This window comes from Diplotaxodon limnothrissa, linkage group LG6, assembly GCF_057381915.1.
Source record: "Diplotaxodon limnothrissa isolate DT_005_m linkage group LG6, D_limnothrissa_male_GT1.1, whole genome shotgun sequence".
Lineage (NCBI taxonomy): Eukaryota > Metazoa > Chordata > Actinopteri > Cichliformes > Cichlidae > Diplotaxodon > Diplotaxodon limnothrissa.
Window position 1 is genome coordinate 21,479,794 of NC_140601.1, and position 19,596 is coordinate 21,499,389.

At 40.4% G+C, this 19,596-nt stretch overlaps 1 protein-coding gene across 1 annotated transcript; it reads right to left on the bottom strand.

Moving 5' to 3' along the window:
* Positions 1-369: 369 nt before the first annotated feature.
* Positions 370-15,459, bottom strand: mttp (microsomal triglyceride transfer protein). Its single transcript, XM_085355910.1, has 18 exons — positions 15,224-15,459; positions 13,801-13,988; positions 13,487-13,630; positions 8,787-8,894; positions 8,584-8,700; positions 8,347-8,486; positions 8,115-8,265; positions 7,321-7,478; positions 7,042-7,210; positions 6,743-6,850; positions 6,379-6,591; positions 6,088-6,299; positions 5,878-5,975; positions 5,604-5,725; positions 5,292-5,519; positions 4,040-4,164; positions 1,679-1,849; positions 370-1,594 (listed from the first exon to the last, which is right to left on the bottom strand). The coding sequence occupies exons 1-18, from the start codon at positions 15,282-15,284 to the stop codon at positions 1,447-1,449; spliced, it is 2,661 nt and encodes an 886-aa protein (XP_085212036.1). The 5' UTR covers positions 15,285-15,459; the 3' UTR covers positions 370-1,446.
* Between the last annotated feature and the right edge of the window lie 4,137 nt (positions 15,460-19,596).

The following is a 19,596-nucleotide window of genomic DNA, read 5'->3' on the forward strand; positions in this document are numbered from 1 at the left end:
TAAGTTAGATTTTTATTTATCATGCAGTACCAACAGAGGAAATGAAGCAGTCCCACATTTATTCTGAAGCAACCGCAGAAACAGAAAACTGGGAGTGCTGCAGACGTTACAGCTCCCAAAGAGCACTGGATTTTGAATACAGATTAACGTCTTGAACTCTGAGTCAGTATTGGATAGCATAAAGAAACAGAAGACTATTTAAATTCACTAACTGCTGCTTGTTCTCCAAGATACCTGGAACTACATACTTGCCAAATACTCAAGGAAGCTAAGGTTAATTTATGTCAAAGTTGCAATATTATTTTAGATTGTGATTTCAACTTGACTCCATCACAAAACTTTGCAGGTGTGTGATTAAGATCTAGTTGAAAGCCAAATTCAAACAAAGCATCCTAACCGAATCCACCAACATGTTGCCGGGTGTTGTAATTGGTGCAATCACATCACAAGACAGTCCTAATTTGTTTCTATTCGTGTTACTTTCCATGAACATAAGGACAAAAATTAAAACATAAAATAGTTTTTAGAAGCATCCTGAGTTTATTTTTGTCTCTAAAATGTTTGCGCAGCACTGTACATGCATACATTCAATCGCTTTCATGGGGTAAATAGACAAATATAGCGACTTTGACATGTAAAACTTTATTTTTTAGTGTACACTTTTTGTCAACCAATCTGTTTCCTTAACATGGAATGAAGTTCATGTTGTGCCCAAACATTTTCAGACAAACACCAATTATATTCCTATACAAAAAAATAAAAATAAATTATGGTAATGGATTCACTTTTATTGATTCAGCTTTCATCTGATAATTCATAAAGTAATGACAAAGCTAACAAATCTGTTAACTTTGTAGGAGCAACTTAAATCTTCAATAAGATTGTAAAAGACTGAATTAATTGAGAACATTACCCTAAAGTGATTTCAAGCTTGTCAAGGGTTATACAGTGATGTAAAACAATAAACTACTCCTCTTTAAAATACATTTAATTAAAAAAAAAAAAAAAAGAAAGAAGAAGAATTGGTTCGGGAAAAGAGCACATGTGTTCTGAGTTAACCTGCGCTCTGAAGTCTGATATTTACATGTTTCTCTTTGCTGTAACTGTGTTGGAGAAGATTACAGTGGCACTATTCATGCTGAGTATTTTACATCATATAAAACATACATCTTGTATGTGCCCATCATAAATATATTTTCAAATAAATCCATAAAAACACAAAGAAAGGATCCCTGATTGGAAACAAAGCTTGAATTACAATTACTTAAATACTCACAGGAATGTAAACATTGCATGTGTTGTTAATAATAAAAAAAATGCACCACTTTTCTTTTCTTATGGTCTTTTACTGCTTTTTCACAACCTGCTGTGTCACACCAGAGGTGTGGCTGCTGTCCCTGAATGCAGTGAAGCACTTGGGCGTGTGGAAAACCGATGGTTTCTTTTCTACCAGTTGGAGTCGAAAACCCTCTTGCACATGTTCGAGTTCTCCTGGTGAAGAGGGAATTCGGAACCAGGAATGAGTGTCTTTCTGCCTTTGCGAGATACAACACTCTTCCCTGATGGCAGGCTCTCATACTTGGTCAGGTATTCACTGAAGGAAGAGCATTACAAATAAAAAGTTAAGTAATATAAGAGATTATTCAAAGATGGCAACATTTTTTTTATTATTTAGTACCTGACTGGGAAGGTAGATTTGTCCATCTGCAGGCACACCAGGAAGGGGTATTCTGAGAACTGGACAGTGGTAATGAAGTCCAGTGATGCTTCTGTATCAAAGCTGACCTCCACACCCGCTCTTAAAAAGTCCATGTCCACAGTAACGTTGCCAGTGACTACTAATGCTGCTCTGAAAACACAGCCAAATCAAAACAATGTGTTCAACAGACAATGCTGGGACTCTTGGCTTTGTAGGTCTGAAGTTGGAATACACTACCAGTCAAAAGTTTGGATGCACTTTTTTTTACTACTTTCTACATTGTAGATACATACTGAAGACATCAAATATATGAAACAAGATATATAGAATTATGAAGCAAAGGAAAAAAATATAACTAAATGTGTTTAATATTTTAGATCCTGGAAATAGCCACCCCCTGCTTTGTTGAAAGCACTGCAAACCCTTGGCCTTCTCTCAGTGAGCTTCAGGATGTAGTCACCTGAAATGTTTTCACTTCACAGGTGTGCCTCGTTCATTTGTGGAGTTTGCTTTCTTAAATGGGGTTGGGACAATTAGTTGTGTTGTGCAGAAGTCAGGTTGGTATACAACTGATTGTCCCAATTTGACAACTTTTAGAATTCATATTATGGCAAGAACCAATCAGCTAAGTAAAGAGAAATGACAGTCCATCATTACTTTAAGAACTGAAGGTCAGTCAGTCCAGAAAATTGCCAAAACTTTGAATGTGTCCTCAGGCGCAGTCACTGCACCCCATCTCTACATCAGCTGTTCAGAGGAGTCAGGGTTTTATGATCAAATAGCTGTTAAGAAACCACTACTAAGGAAAAGCAACAAGTAGAACAGATTTGTTTGGGCCAAGAAACACAAGGAATGGACATTAGACCGTTTGAAATCTGTGCTTTGGTCTGGTGAGTGAGCAACCACAGTAGTTGCAATGTGCAAAGTTTGCAGTGACAGTAGGAGAGACCTGACCTAATTTACTGGGGCCCCCACCTGACTCCACTCCCTGACACTGCAAGTGGAGTGCATGATTCTGTTTAAACAAACCTAATGACAGCGAGGACAGCCACTCAGTAAAAAAAAAAAAAAAAAGCCGTTAACCTTCTGAGAATGAAAAAAAATAGCAAAACTTGGTGAGTGTAGCTGATAATTAAATATAATGCTAAATAACTAAAAGCTGTCTAGTCTATCATTTACTGTTTGGCAGAGGTGCTTTTATTACATAACTTCCGCTAGCATCTCAATATTTTCTTTTCTCTACTCGTTAAATTTGCCTCCTCTGTTGGTCATGACACGTCACAGTCAAGTAAGAATTGTTTTCTTCATGTCAGATTATTTATAACACAGTGGTGATGAATGCTTGTTGGAGGTGAACCCTATGAACAGACTATAGAACCACCACTGACTATAATGTGCTTCTCCTTCTAATATGCTATCAACGTACTGGTGATACCACCAGTATAAGCCTACTTCTTGGTGGGGTTTATCACATGAATGAGGATAAAGTGAACAGAAGTCAAGCAAGTTTCAGTTAAGAAGACACTCACAGAGGGAAAGGTACATATATAAGCCCAATCCCAATGTCTACCCTAATGCCTGAGCACTAAATAGTCAAAACTTTGCTCATGTAGACATGGTGAGATACCAATGTGGTTTGTTCTGCTTCTATAGATAGTCTGCCACTCTATTATCAGAGTGGAAGAGGTACAGCTATGCTGATCCATTCACCTGCCTCTGCCATTCCCCTGCACACAAACAGTCCTGAAGTCCAACTTCAAGTTGCGAACACCCCTCCAAACAATGGTCTACAAACCAAGGCATTGTTTCTAACATCATCATCACAGTGAATCATTCTGAAGCTTCTCTTTAATCACTTAATTAATTAACCAGCTCCGGGACTCAAGTTTAAACATTCTAGATGCAGGACATGAGCACTGATGTGCAGTCCATCAAACCACATATGAATATTAAAAATCTGTAGCATTACTCTTTCATCACCGGATGCCGACAGCTAACTGATATTGAGTTACTGTTGTGCATTGACTGTAATGTTTTTAAAATAGAGAACCAGACAGACCTGATGTCATAGCCACACAACCCTACCAGTGAGACAGGAGTGAAGCACAATACTGGAGCAAATCCAAAGTGCAGATGGAACAAATGAATCAGACAACACTTATAGACTGTCTAAAGTTCACGTAAATCCAGCATCAACAGAAATCTATTTGCAGTGGAGTGATGGGGTTTAGAATCGACGTTCAGTCGCAGAGAGTGTTTTCTAAGAACTGTGTCTATCAAAAGGCTTTTTGTGCTGTGTTGTACGCTGTTTTATGGTAAAAGTTGTTTATTTCAATGTACCTGTTGTTAACACTGGTCTTGGACTCTCTGTACCACAGACTGATCTCCATGCCTCCAGAAATGTCAATGGCGAGACCTCCTTGAAACTCCGCACTTGCCTTCAGACCAGACTGGAGCTGGATGACCTGAAAGACAGCAAATAAGAAGAAATCCCACAATGGATGCTTAATTGAAATTAAGATAGTTTGCAAAAAAAGAAAAAGAAAGAAATGTGAGTCTTTCTAGATATTAAGTGCTGTAAGCATGTGGAAATTAACCCTAGGAAAACAAGAAACTTCTTTTCTAGTTTAAACTTCATATCACATTTATTCTTTGTGTATATTAGGCCAGAAAATGAGAAAAAACACACCAGACCATATTAACTCTAAGTCTTCATCACACTCTGACAAACATAATTATATATCAGTCATGAATGAGAATGAATCACTTCTACTACCCAAACTAACAATAGTTTATTAAGTCGACAACATAAATACTCACAAGCTGACAAAAAATAAAATGATCAATGTCTGAATTCAGTCCAAAATAGAAAATAACAATGATCAACTTGGCTTTTGTATACACAGAAAGATTCTAGATTGAAATCTGCTTTTGTAGGAAATAATGAGCTTGTCACAGTCACAGACAGGAAGTAACCCTTTTCTATGGATACACTGAAGTCAGAACAGATTCCATGTATTTCCACCGAAAAGCCAATACAAAAGGGATAGAGTATCATATGAAAGTAAAATTTTAAAAAAGCACTGTTTTTAAAATAGCACCTGTTTCACAATACCTCATCCTTGTTTCAGCTTCACACATTTAGACCTTACTCACACTTGCGTCATTCACCTCGACAGCTGGAGTTATTAAGTGTGACCCGTTCCTCTCTGTGTCTGTGTACACATAGTCGTTGCATCTGACCAAGTGAAAAAGACGTGTGTTGCCCAGCATGACTCATGTGAGCTTTTTCTGCCCTGCCTCCTCTATGCTTTCTTGACATTTATGCTAAGTTTGACTTCAGCGTTAAGCCTCTTCAGCCTCCGTCTCCAGTGTCAAAGTCTGCTTATTGCACTCTTAGTCATCCACGTGGCAACGTGATGTAGCAACAATGACGGCACTTCTGACTTCACACAGAGTGTACACGTGTATGTTTTTAAGTGTGTGCTGCTTTTCCTTGAACAGAGTGAACTACAATCTGCAAATCTGACACTGTTTTTGAAGGAGTGGAAAGGCTTCTGGGAACAGCTGATAACTGTGATTGGGATCTTACCTCAGAATGATCCGAGAGCAGGATGAGACCCTTCACGACATTGATGGGGTCTCCAGTCATGGAGAACATTTTAGACATGAGGTCACTGTAACCCTTGAAGAAGGTGACAGGACGCAGCTGGATGTCGAAAAGCAGAGCCGACATCCCGGCAAAGGACTCCAGGTCTTCCTCCCCCTCATCAGGTGTGGCAGCAATCAGAGTCTCCAGACCCTGGGCCTCGATCGCCACCTGGAAGAGAAATGTTCCCATTTATTTCAGTAATTTGCTCTATTTTTGAGGATTCAGTGATTTTATGAAACTCTTTAAGTTCACCTGTAATCCATGTAGCATTGCTTCGTTAGTAGCACCAAAAATATTCATGTTGCTTCTTCTGAGGATCCCAGAGCCTGAATACAAGATGTCCAAACTGTATGTGGAGGTCAGATCGGGGGACTCTGTAGGGAGCAAGACATTAGAAGTACTCAGTTAGTATGCATGTAACTGTGTTTGCTTATATACTCAAAGATTGATATTTTCTTTAATTAAGCTGACTTACTTTTAATATTTCATCACAATTAAAAAAAAATGTCATTCTTTTGTCACTTACGAGCCATGAATCCTGAAAATGCAGATGATGATCCAACCTTTGCAAAGCGGTTATAGTTACAAGAAATCATGTCCTTCATAGCTTGCCCTAGCACTTTGCTGAAAAAAAAAAAAGGGAAACCTATTTAACAGTTTTAATATATTGTCATCATATAACTGTCAAGTCCTTCTGAGCTATGATGCAGAGACAGGTTATTTTCCTGTAACACACCTGGCAGGCATCTGGAAGCGTAGGATGTCCTGGATCTTTGACAGCATGTACTTGTTCATTTCATGTGGCAAGTTTCCGATGGACAGAAGCAGATTCTTCACCTCCATGTATGTGGGGTTGCTACTGAGGATGACGTCAGCAGCGGCGGCTCTCACATTTTTCTCATAGATGCGGCGATTCTGGTGGTAAACCCTGTTCACTGTTTGCTTGACCTAAAAAAAAAAAAAGATTAGCTGGCAGGAAAGTATTTGTGTGTAATTGTTTAACCACAGAGTAATATTCGATACATACCTCACTGGTCATGAGATTCACATCGTATCTCTGCAGGGCAGTGAGGGCAATGGTGTTGTAGGCTCCCACTTCTGATTCTGCATATTTGGTGAAAATAGGAATGGCCTCGGGCAGGAGAGAGTTTTTTAGGGCCAAAAGGTACATCTGGACCTCCGACTCAACCGTTGTGCTGTCGGGAGCGTTCAATATCATCTTCTTGACCTGCTCCACGATCTGAGAGACAAACATGAAGCAGAAAAATCATCAGTTAACTGTTGGTCATTTTTATTGCATTTCTAGTATATTCCAGTATGTAGGGTACACTTTCTGGCCCTTAAGAAATGCTGGGCTTTGTTCAGTGTCACTTCTTCTTTAGATGACTCACAGGTAAGTTGCAGCCTCCTTTCTGACACAGTTTGTGGACCAGGGCTCCCATAATGATCACCACAGATTCTTTGATGTCAGTACTGCCGATCTTCCCTTTAGAAATATCCTGAAAGGAAAATGTTCCTTATAACAATTTGCTGAAAACACTGACTGCTGGCAGGTAACTTAAGCAAAATTATTCTTTGTTTACAACCAACTGGGAGTGAATCCTGCATTATTATCTTATTACCTAGAGGGCACCAGTTTCTTACGATACCTTCTAAGTGGGAGAAATTCTTAAACTTTCCTTTAACTCACCAGCAGGGCCTGGAGCATTCTCTCATTGGGATGTGAAGCAAAGCCACATGCATAGAGAAACCTCTCCTGCAGAACCAAACCTTTGGCATCAGTGAAGTTAAGGAATTCAAGCATGGCATCCAGGGATTCAGAGGTCTGGGAGGATGTTACAGCATCAACAACCTGAGGTCTGATACCAGCAGAAAGAAGTTAAACAGGGCAGAGCAGTAAAGAGGAAATAAGATGATATATATATATATATATATATATATATATATATATAGCAAGGCTCTCACTTACAGAGACGTCTTGCTGGCACTCCTCAGCACTTTGAGGATCTCGTCCTTGGGCGCCTTCCTAATGGTCTGGATGAGGGCCAGGAAGCTCCGAGGAGCCCTGGTTTTGGACAGGCTCTCTGGCTCCAGCTGCTTCTTCTCAGCCTGCCAATGTTCAAAAAGCTAAGAGGAAGAACACAGGGGAGAGGGGATTAGAACACAGATCATCTTCACTTAGTAATCAAAGTACAAAAATAAACTGTATCTGTTTACCAAGACTGTACTATTACAAGTCATTTTGTTTTAATGACTTGAACAGCTCAACTTGAAACCACTTTTCCTATTCAGAACAAGGTTTAAATGCATGAAAAGTGCTCCTGGAGAGGAAACACAAGTACAAGACCTTTCCCTGTCCTGTTAATACAAATTTAAAGAGACGTGTTATTTATGTGAATAGAAATACATAATAGCGAATTAATTCTCAGAGCCAGATAAGCTATGTTAGCTATACATGGGTGATAATACCATAACAAAAGAAAAGATAGTGAAATATTCAGATCAATTACATTTTATTTACAGTATATTGCACCAAATCAAAACAACAGTTGCCTGAAGGTGTTCTACACATCTCTATAGTATCTATAGTAGGGAGGGATCCCCAACAATCAGGCAACTCCCCTTATAAGGGGAGAGGAAGGAATAACTGCCTTTTGACAGGAAGAAACCTCTGGCAGAACCAGGGTCAGGGAGGAGCAGCCATAGCATCCATGAGAACAAAGCTGTGTGACAGTGAAGATTTGTAAGTAAACAGTTACTCACCGATGGGCAGCCTTTGCACTCAGATTTGACCTTCTCAGCCGCAATACCAACAGCTGCCAGTTTGGCATCTATTGACTTGACAACTGCAGCAGCATCTTTCCCGGCAGCCTCCAGTGGTCCTGCCTCTGTACCAACCAATTTCAGGCTTTGCCTAGGATAGAAGGAAGTACAATTTGAAGTGTGCAGTTATAAAACACGGAATCTCAGATGAATTCCCAGTCAGGGTACTTACCTGGACGAGACTTTAGCTGCAACAGATCTGCGAGCATTACCAGCCAGGGAGTGTGTTTCTTCAGCCTCAGCTGAGCGGATGAAACCATTTTCAAGTGTGAACACTGTAACAGAACTGGACTTCCTACTCACACCCAGGACCTGGAGGGGGCGGGATTCAGAAATACTTCAGAAATCAGCTTGCAAAAGTTAGTGTTTAGTATGGTTAGATTTGGAGTTGTTCTGGATGTTGACTGACCTTACTGTGAGTGGTAAATCCAGCCTCTTCTGTCTTACATGTCTCTAGATTCTTGGTTCTTGTTACTTGACCTTTTACTGCCTTGTACTCAACAGTACACCTCCCAGACACATCATTCTGTTTAAACAGACAGCTTGTTTTTATTAGTAACGTACATGGATGTATGTTAAAAATGATTGTGAAATGATTAGTTTGTCACTAACCTCTACAACCTTCCCAGTACTGAGCTGCACTTGCAGCAAGCTGGCCAGGCCTCGTTTTAGATTCTTGACTGTTGCAGGTTCTGACCGGTAGGAATAAAATGCTTTTGCCTACAGTGTAGATGTAAAAAGAAAGCAACATGTCAGAGCAGAATTTTATGCTCTCAAACAATGCATATCAAACTGCACCAGCAGTTAAAATAGCAACTGAGGCAAACAACCTTCCGTTTTGTGCATGCTGTAACTGACAATGGCTTTACAGGTGTCAGTTTTCCTTTGCGCACTCGTGTACAGAAACATGTGTGCATAGTTGTGACATCAGGGACTATTTGCATTACGTGCAGGCATTAGCGCTGTTCTTTGAAGTGCAGATAAAAAAATGTTAAAAACTTAGAATGACTTTAGCATTAGCACATAAAATAAAAGACCTGAAGGAGAAATAGTATAATGCAATGTTATAATATATTTTCAAATCATTCTAGTTTAAAATATATAAGACATCACACTTCTACTTTCAACACAAACAAACACACTAGAAGTCTGGAAGTTACTTAAGTAACTTAAGTACTTAAGAGTTGAGTATGTTGAAACAATTGAAAAAGAAACATGTCAGTTCTTTGAGGAGCACACTGAGAGATCCAGGGTGTTTTTAAATCACCTCAAATGTATTATTGATGTTGTAGACACATGCAACACATGGCAAATGGTGCTCTCAGATATATTGTGAATCATGCGGCTGTATCACTCTCAGGCTTTTTGGTAAACAGACTTGAAATGATTCAGATCAGACTGACCATATATTTAAATTTATCACACCACAAATTTCTCCAATGAGGCTTCAGTTTGGCTCAATAATGGACTTTGACTCTCAGTCATGAGTTTAGGGATCAGCCAGTTACATCACCCTACAGTGTCTCCTTTACAGTATGTAATTTATTCGTGGCCCCCCAACCACAATATCAGATAGGACCACCATAAATAGACGCTCCACTGCTACTCTGTGTATTTTTCCTGCCACAGCTTGCCATCGGTAAAAATAAACTAACAACACCAAGGGAGACACTCTTCTATCGTATTTCACATACACTCAAAACTTTTCTCCAAACTGGATCTAAGATGATATTTTAGCTAAAATGTGTGAGACTTTCTTGAATCCTGTTACAGAAGTTACAGATCAGTACAAGACACAAATTTAAATAGGTTTGGATGAAGTGTGGCATCCATATCTACCAGTGAAGGCGATGTCTGAAACAAGTCTGAACAACACAAAAAAAAACTCTTCACTGACTGCACCACACACTGGGTGTGAGAAATAACTGCATCACTTTTTTCCTTCAAAAAGGTTTTAATGTGTTAATAGTGTAATTTTTTTCAAGATGAAAAAAGCAAAAATACTAGAATTTAAAAAATAAATTATTACAAATGTGTTAAAATATATGAAAAGTTAAAAGAATTGTTAAAAATTATTATCAGCAAAAAACCCAAAAAATAAATATGAACATATTTTAAAAATTTTAAATTTAAAATGTAAAAGTTAAAAAAAGATATAAAACATATTGAAAAGAGCAAATATAATTATGCCAGATAGTTACATTTAAAAAAACCTTTTTGTTTTGTTTTCTCTGCTAATCTTATATATTTGATTGTCTCAGTTTTCACATATTAAAAATGTGTTTAAAAACAAATCAAAATTCAAAAATTTGAAAAATAGAAAAAAAACCCCACAAAAATAATTTTTTTATTATATTATCGTCTAGCTTTTCTATCTAGTCAGGATTTTCTAGATGAGCAGTTTTTATATATTTTTTATAATTTATTTCAATGACATTTATTTAACTTTCAACCCTTTTTTTGCAGGTTGTGCTCTCTTCATAGAACACACTGCTTCAAACAAGTTATTGCAGGTCTTTGTATTATACTGTATTGCATTACAATGTATACATTGAGGGGCTGAGCTGTCAACTGATCACCACCTGGTGGTGAGTTGGATCAGGTGGCGGGGGAGGACGCTGGACAGACCTGGTGCACCTAAACGCGTAGTGAGGGTGTGCTGGGAACGTCTAGCAGAGGCCCCAGTCCGCGAGATCTTCAACGCACACCTCCGGCAGAGCTTCAACAGCATTCCGAGGGAGACTGGGGACATTGAGTCCGAATGGACCATGTTCAGCGTCTCCATTGTTGAAGCTGCTGCATTGAGCTGCGGCCGCAAGGTGGTTGGTGCCTGCCGTGGTGGTAATCCCCGAACCAAATGGTGGACACCAGAGGTGAAGGGAGCCACCAGGCTGAAGAAGGAGTCCTATCGGGCTTGGTTAGCCTGTGGGACTCCGGAGGCAGCCGACAGGTATCGACAGGCCAAGCGGAATGCGGCTCAGGCAGTGGCTGAAGCAAAAACTCGGGTGTGGGAGGAGTTCGGAGAGGCCATGGAAAAAGACTTTCGGACTGCCTCAAAGAGATTCTGGCAAACCGTCAGGCGTCTCAGGAGGGGAAAGCGGTGCTCTACCTGCACTGTGTATAGTGCTGGCGGAGCGCTGCTGACGTCGACTGAGAAAATTGTCAGGCGGTGGAAGGAATACTTCGAGGACCTCCTTAATCCCACTGACACGTCTTCCGAGGAGGAAGCAGAGTCTGGGGATGAGGGGAATGACCCACCAATTTCCGGGGGCGAGGTCACTGAGGCAGTTAAACAACTCCTTGGTGACAGAGCCCCTGGTGTTGATGAGGTCCGCCCCGAGTTCCTGAAGGCTCTGGACGTTGTAGGGCTGTCTTGGTTGACACGCCTCTGCAATGTTGCGTGGAGATCAGGGGCAGTACCTGTGGACTGGCAGACCGGGGTGGTGGTCCCCATCTTTAAGAAGGGGGACCGGAGGGTGTGTTCCAACTACAGGGGGATCACACTCTTCAGCCTCCCTGGGAAAGTCTATGCAGGAGGAACAATGCGGTTTTCGTCCTGGTCGCGGAACACTGGACCAGCTCTTTATCCTCTCGAGGATACTTGAGGGTGCATGGGAGTTTGCCCAACCAGTCTACATGTGTTTTGTGGACTTGGAGAAGGCATTCGACCGTGTCCCTCGGGGTGTCCTGTGGGAGGTGTTGCGGGAGTATGGGGTGTCTGGCCCATTGCTACGGGCCATTCGATCCCTATACAACCGTTGCAAGAGCTTGGTTCGCATTGCCGGCAATAAGTCGGACTCGTTCCCGGTGGGTGATGGGCTCCGCCAGGGCTGCCCTTTGTCTCCGGTTCTGTTCATAATTTTTATGGACAGGATTTCTAGGCGCAGCCAAGTGGCGGAGGGCTTTCACTTTGGTGGCCTCAAAATCTCATCTCTGCTTTTCGCGGATGATGTGGTTCTGTTGGCTTCATCGGGTGAGGGCCTCCAGCTCGCACTGGAACGGTTCGCAGCCGAGTGTGAAGCAGCGGGAATGAGGATCAGCACTTCCAAATCTGAGGCCATGGTTCTCAGCCGGAAAAGGGTGGAGTGCCCACTCCGGGTCGGGGATGAGTTCCTGCCCCAAGTGGAGGAGTTCAAGTATCTCGGGGTCTTGTTCGCGAGTGATGGGAGAAGGGAGCCGGAGATCGACAGACGGATTGGGGCTGCAGCTGCAGTAATGCAGACGCTGCACCGGTCCGTCGTGGTGAAGAGGGAGCTGAGTGTAAAAGCGAAGCTCTCAATGTACCGGTCGATCTACGTCCCTACCCTCACCTATGGCCACGAGCTGTGGGTAGTGACCGAAAGAACGAGATCGCGGATACAAGCGGCAGAAATGAGCTTCCTCCGAAGGGTGGCTGGCCTCTCCCTTAGAGATAGGGTGAGAAGTTCGGCCATCCGGGAGGGGCTCAGAGTAGAGCCGCTGCTGCTCCACATCGAAAGGAGCCAGCTGAGGTGGTTCGGGCATCTGTCAAGGATGCCCCCTGGGCGCCTCCTGGGTGAGGTGTTCCAGGCATGTCCCACCGGGAGGAGGCCCCGGGGCAGACCCAGGACACGCTGGAGAGATTATATCTCTCGGCTGGCCTGGGAACGCCTTGGTATTCCCCCGGATAAGCTGGAGGAGGTGGCTGGGGAGAGGGAGGTCTGGGCCTCTTTGCTTAGGCTGCTGCCCCCGCGACCCGGCCCCAGATAAAGCGGATGAAGATGGATGGATGGATGGATGGATGGATGGATACATTTTTAATACATTGTTAAATGTGACAATTATTGAATGAAAACTGGTTACAAAGTCTTATTAGATTTGTTTTAACAAGCTGCCAACATGAAAGTTCAGTCTCATCACGCTTCATGCTCGTCTAAAGTATAAAGCTTTGAAACAGACCATATAATAATTATTATATTTAATTATTAAATAATTATTAAATAATTATTAAAGTTTTAAGCCCAAAGTCCCTCTTTTAGTCAGACTCCATCATTCATTCATTCATTTATTGACCCTTTGAACCAGCTGACCTTTGCACATGCATGCACACATCTGTCTGGTATTTCCGCTGCCAGCATCATCACTTCAGTATAATGAAAGTACACTCATTAACTCTCTGATGACAGCAACAGTGCTGTGAGTTCTGCAAGGACAGTACTGACTTTCTATCACTACCTATATCAGCATGCCTTCCATTTAAAAGAGAAGAAGAAAATAATGACTGTCATTCCAAAAAAGCTGACAATTACATTAGGTCAGAGATTCCTTTGAAGCTACAACAGTGGTTTTCTTACCTTTCCATTTTTTAGATGCACCAAGAAAGGCTTTGTTAGAGCTGCTAGTTTATTTTTTCCCAAAATACTTTCGGTTGTGGATCCATGTAGGATGTTCTTTTTCTCTGATCTGGGCGACACAGGCTCTATCCTCAAATTTGAGATCTGTTAAAGAGAGATTGATTAATTATAACAAAAAGCTTGTTTTCTTCTTTTTCTATCACAAGCTAGCTTGAGTAAAACGTTTCATTCAAATGAATTTAGAGTTAACATTAAATTAATGTACGATATAATCTCATTATGTCCTCTCTCAGCATAGATTCGGGTCCACATACCGCTAGTTGAATCAGCTGGTCATCCTTGTTGCTCTGATCTCTCCAAACCAGATTAACGTTCACATCACTTGAGAACTTGTAGCCAGCACTGCCCTCTTTTGACCCCCTGGCTCTGTCTACCAGAACCTCAGTGGTGTAGCTGAATTTGTACAGCTGGTTGTTGTTCAGCCGGGGTCCAGCAGCAGCACCTGAAGAAACACAGGAAGCACAGCTTGTGAACAAACATCGGGTTACAATCATCTATGAAAAGACTTTTAGCTCAGACAATGCATCATTATTATGATTATGATTACTATTATTATCATGAGAGTGAAATAGTAATCCACCACTTCAAAAAGCAAGTGTTTGTCATTTTTAAGAGAATAATGTTGTGTGTAGTTAAATCATTGAGGCTCCAAATTCTTACATTTGAGGAATAGTTGCTGATAAGCTGATAGTGTTTCTCAGAAAATCACATCAATAACACAACAGCTCAGGTTTGTAGAAAGTCTAAGACATAATTTGGTCATTTATTTCATTTGAAAAGTTTCTGCTTAGTAGAAAACTTTAAATGCCATCAAATAAATAGCTTTTAGACTGATTATTAAAACACTTAGAGGAAGTGATGTGCAGATTTGAAAGTTTAGAGCTTTTAATTTAACTTCAGAGCAATGCTGAGATGAACTGAGGTGCCGCATACACTGCCAGTTATATCAAAGTAACTTGTTCATATTAAAAACATATATTTTGCAACAAATTCCCTGATATAAATGGACAAACTGCATAGTGGGTACGTTTGTAGAGCTGTTGTGATTCAATCAGCGGTCATTTAACTGGGTGTGCTCCAAGTGAGAGAAGATAAAACTCTCTCCCGGGCTCTATTAGTGACACCCTTTATGAGATTACTCCACAGGGGAAGACAGACTGACGTGTCAGTATTTGATTTCATCATGGGTCACTGTGCACCCTGAAGCCTATTTGATCAGTTTGTGGATCTTTTTGCTCCCTGGGAAACCTCAAAGGATATTTCAGAGAGATCTGAAGCCAGTCATCATTACAAATGGCACATATTACGTGCTTTTATGTTAGGTCTCCTTTACCTCTTATAAGCTGGTGATTTCATCAAACAGCACTATATGGGAAGCCACTCCACTGACATTGAATGTGATGGTTGTTTTCCTGCCAGCATTCATTCATTTGTGCCTTTGAAAGTTTCAGTGTCTCAGAAGCAAGAAGCAAGGAACAACAAGCCCATCAGTAACTAACAAACATTTCTTTTCTGTAAACGCCTCAAGAAAACAGCAAAGTGCCAGAGTTTTGACCAATACCTACAAATCAAGATATCAATCTTCTAGTCCCAAATAAACTCAATCAGGCTTCGCTATAACTGACAGCTTTCCTCTAAACATCCCCAAAGTCCCCTCAGAAAGACTCATCAACTCACCTTTGGCAGAAGCTGAGACAGATATGGCTGCACAAATCAAGAACACAACAAAAGTCAGCATTGTGCGTCCTCTCTCTGCGGCCAGATGAATTTAAAAATCAGTCAATGGATGAAGTGGCACCACAGGGCCAAAAAAAGGAAAGGCAAAGCAGCTCCAAGCTTCTTCTGCTTTGTTTTATCGGAGCGGAGGGCAGACTCCAAACTCCACGCTCAAGTACTAAGTACGAGATAACCAGCAAATCATTAACCTCAGCAGCACAGGTTTGACAGGAACATCTGCTATCCACATATGCAGCCATGTGTCCCCTTTTTAATGCGGCGTTGTAGCGTCTGAGTCTGCGCGAGGGCTTAATCAATGAGACCGGGTTATCTGATTGACTCAAGTCATCAAGTAAGTGAGACAAGCCGTCTGATTTATTTCAGCTCCCCAGGTTATTCCCCTCGACTGATCAGCAGAGTAAAGTTACTTTAAAAATAAAAGTGCGAAAATATCAGAATGAATGAGTTTAAGAGAGAGAAACAACTTTCGCCTTATTTCATCTGCAGTGAACAGTCGAGACTTTGTCGTCGAGTCTTGGTTTGGAGGAAATGGGCAGTCTGTCGGAGAAACCAGCCCCGTAGCTCAGATTACAGCATCTCAGTGTGGGCTGTAAAAACGCAAATTTCTACCGTGGGCCCGAATATTTAGTGTGTGGGTTATTACCGCGATATATAAAACTGTAGATGTGTAGTTTCCCTCGTGCAGATGCATTAATTCCTGCAAAACTCAGTCTGTTTAATGAAAGCCGCTGTTGATTAAGGACCTACCAATTGGAATGGCTCCTGTAGGCCAGACTGTGTTTCAACTGAGATCCGTTTAGATATTTACTGTCTATTTGGCTGTTTGTTTCTTAGCAGAGCCTGAACACACACAAAAAAAAACATATCGGTTGAATTTTAAAAAAATAGTTTCTAGTCATGTATGAAAACACATCTGCCACTTTGTGACTGTAAAGGGTTTTTTTTCTTTTAATTTTACAGCCTTGTTGTCCTAGCCCTGTAGCTAGGCAGATGTGTGGTTGTGGAGAGATAATGTAAGTATGGAAAATGTCCTTGTAGAAAATCATGCTGTGAAACAAGCCATGCCATTGTTTTAACATTTACCACGTGGCTCCATTGGTAGTGGTTTACACATCTGCTCACAAGTCAAAGATTCCAGGTTTAATTCTGGAGACACACATCAGCAGGAGCTGGGTGCACAGTGACCCATATTTATTTTATTCATAAAAAATAAAATAAAATCATGCAGAGCTACCTGCTGTGGTGACCTCTTGTGAATAAGGGAGCAGCTGGAAGTAGCCTTACTGAGATGACCCCAAAAATGTATTTTTTTAACCAGTAATAATAAAATATCTCATGGCTATTTTCAAGTAAACAAGTGAATCCTGATGCATCAACGCTGGATGCAGCAGTTCCAGTGTAGCAGTGGGGATGATGGTGATGATGATCAGTATGATGTATGATTTCTATAAAATTAGATTTAAAAACGACCTCTTTTTTTCATAATTTACTGATAACAAACTCCAACAACTGGAAAGTAAATACTGTGAACTATAGTCAGCAGCCAAAAAAGCTGTTAGGCTTTTCTGGTGGACTCAACATCTGTCACAGATTATCTGCAGATAAGAGAGAAGGATGTGTGTTATGGCCTGTGGCATACTGACTAAAAGTAACAGTACAAACACAGGTACAGAACAAAAAAAAACGAGTTTGGATACCTTAGATAAAGCAGAAAAATTACAATAACAAGACCAAATAAGGTGGCTCTTTGAGACACAGATTTTACTAATGTCTTAATATATCTTAATATTGCATACATATTCATTGTTAAAATGTAAACCTACATATTATTTAAATGTATTGGCTCGTTTTCCAAGTGAAAAAAAATGATGTCTTGCCATAAGAATCCACCTATTTTCTTCAACTTATCCAGTTCAGTGTTGTGGGGATGGTTATCCCAGCAGTTACAGGGCAAGAGAAAGGGAAAAACCTTGTACTGGTCACCAGTCTACTGACAGACCCTTCATGCTAATATTCACACCTCTGAATTTTGACTTGCCAGTTAACCTAACCTGTGTGTGTTTTAGGATGGGGAGAACATATAAACTCCACTCAGAAAGGCCCCAGCAAACTGGTGGATTCAAATACATCCATCACATGTATGGGAATCACGAGTAAACCTAACAAGCATGTCTTTACCCTGTGGTAGGGAGCAGCGTACCCAGAGGGACACCCACACAGAGAAAATGAGAACATGCAAACTCTGATTGATGCAAAATATTTTTATTAACTCATTCACTGCCAGCCATTGGCAGTGAATGAGTTAAACCCATTGACTCATTCACTGCCATTGACGGCTATAGACGTCAATGGCAGTGAATGAGTTAATAACAAACAGCCATTCCATTTATAGTTGTGGAGTTTATAGTTTCTGTCAGTTGCTGCATTTTTATGACATAGACATGAGTTTTAATTATTCAGTGACTTCTTTCACATGCAAACAAATTGCAGATGCTGGTGTCCCCACACTGCAAAAAGGAGTTACGATTATGTTATTCATAGAAGAAGAATTATAGCCTTAGCATGTTTCCATCCACCAAGATTAGTTTAACGATTTATTGGTCGAAAACTGACAAAAAAAGTCTTATAACATAAAAAGTATTATTGCTACAAGTGTGGTGTGTATTGTCAATATACAGAAAGTACCATATAAAGATTTAAATTGTCATGTCATTTGACATCTGACCTCTACTTCAAGGTCAAAATGATGATACGATACAGAGTTATTTAAAGCTACGTTCCTTACTGCCATTGTTTATAGTGATAATTTCCAGGCTTATAGGAACGATATATGGGGATTCTAAATGTCACATTACTCTGGAGCTCTGACCTTTTCTTCAAGGTTAAATAAGGTCAAACTTTCACAAAATAAACACCCTATAATCTTTATATAAGTTATTCACGTCCAGTTATTTACAAGTCAGTACCTCTTTTCCATCACCTACTCCTACATAACATTTAGCTAAAATATCAAACAACATTCAAGTAAAAGTAAATACTGCCCAGTGTCTGAGCTGCCTTGGTGGAGATTTGCTTTCTCAGTGTGCTTCTTGGAAATCTGGATTAAAAAAAACAAGAAACAAACTCCAAACAATGCCATTAGATTGGCACTCATAATCAAAGTACAGAGGAGTGGACACGTTTGAGAGGAAAACTGATTACTATTAACTGATTAGTGGGCACGTGTCAACTTTTCTTTCTCTTTACAGCCTGAAAAGGATCAAAACTCACACTGAGGCAGATAACACCCAATGTATGCCAAAGGTCAGTTCCTGATAACTCAGAAAACAGATACTGCATGCTGGTTATCTGCGATATGTTGATAGGAAAATAAGTGTATGTGTGTGTGGCTCTAATCTAATTAACACATGTACCATTGCTCTCACTAACTCATCTGAAGGCTAACATCATATCTGAATACACACCTAATTTTAGCATTTGTAATAGCTAAAATGTAATCATAAATAATTACTGAGTAGCACAACTGAGAACACATAATGTACTGGTGATTGCTGGCTAGTGAACAACAATGGCAGCAGCTAAGCCACATTGGAGTGTATGTGTACTTTATATGAAAGTTAAATCAAGTTACATCCAACAAGTGTTACAGGATCCAAAACTTTTATTTTTAAAATCCATATCTCATAGTTAAACTTTATTTTTCAGATATCATCCAAAATCAAACTTTAAATTGAATTTTAAATGGTATGTTGTTACCTCCATGTGTTGACGTAATGGATTATCAACTACATGTTGAACTGACTGAGCTAAAACACTGAAAGGATCTCATCTACCATGAACTCAAATTTTCTTTAAGGTCATTTAAAAGATGAATACTTAACTGTTTAATTCCAGCAAAGCCTGAAACTTGCCATGCTGTGTTGTCATACTCACCAGCTACCTTATTAGGCAGCCCTTTTCAGCTTCTCGTTAGGCACGTTGACATTGGTCAAGATGACCTGCCGAAGTTCAAACTGAGCATCAGAATGGGGAACCAAAAGTTAAATTTCTGGCTCGACTTCACCTACTTCAAAGCTGTGTGAAAAAGATCAATATTCTAACGAGGCTGAAGCTACAGCAACACTTTAATACTTTATGATGCATTTTTTAAGCTTCAACATCATCAGAATGGGGACAAAAAAGTGATTTAAGTGATTCTGAACGTGGCATGGTTGATGGTGTCAGACAGGCTGATCTCAGTATTTCAGAAACTGTTGATATACTGAAATTTCTCCACACAACCATCTCTAGGGGTTTACAGAGAATGGTCTGAA

Coding starts and splice junctions, on each gene's coding strand:
- mttp (XM_085355910.1), bottom strand. CDS start 15,284: ATGCTGACTTTTGTTGTGTTCTTGATTTGTGCAGCCATATCTGTCTCA. Junction 6,300..6,378: donor TGAATCTCATGACCAGTGAG/GTATGTATCGAA, acceptor TTTTTTTTTTAG/GTCAAGCAAACAGTGAACAG. Junction 4,165..5,291: donor TGCTCTCGGATCATTCTGAG/GTAAGATCCCAA, acceptor GCTGTCTTTCAG/GTCATCCAGCTCCAGTCTGG.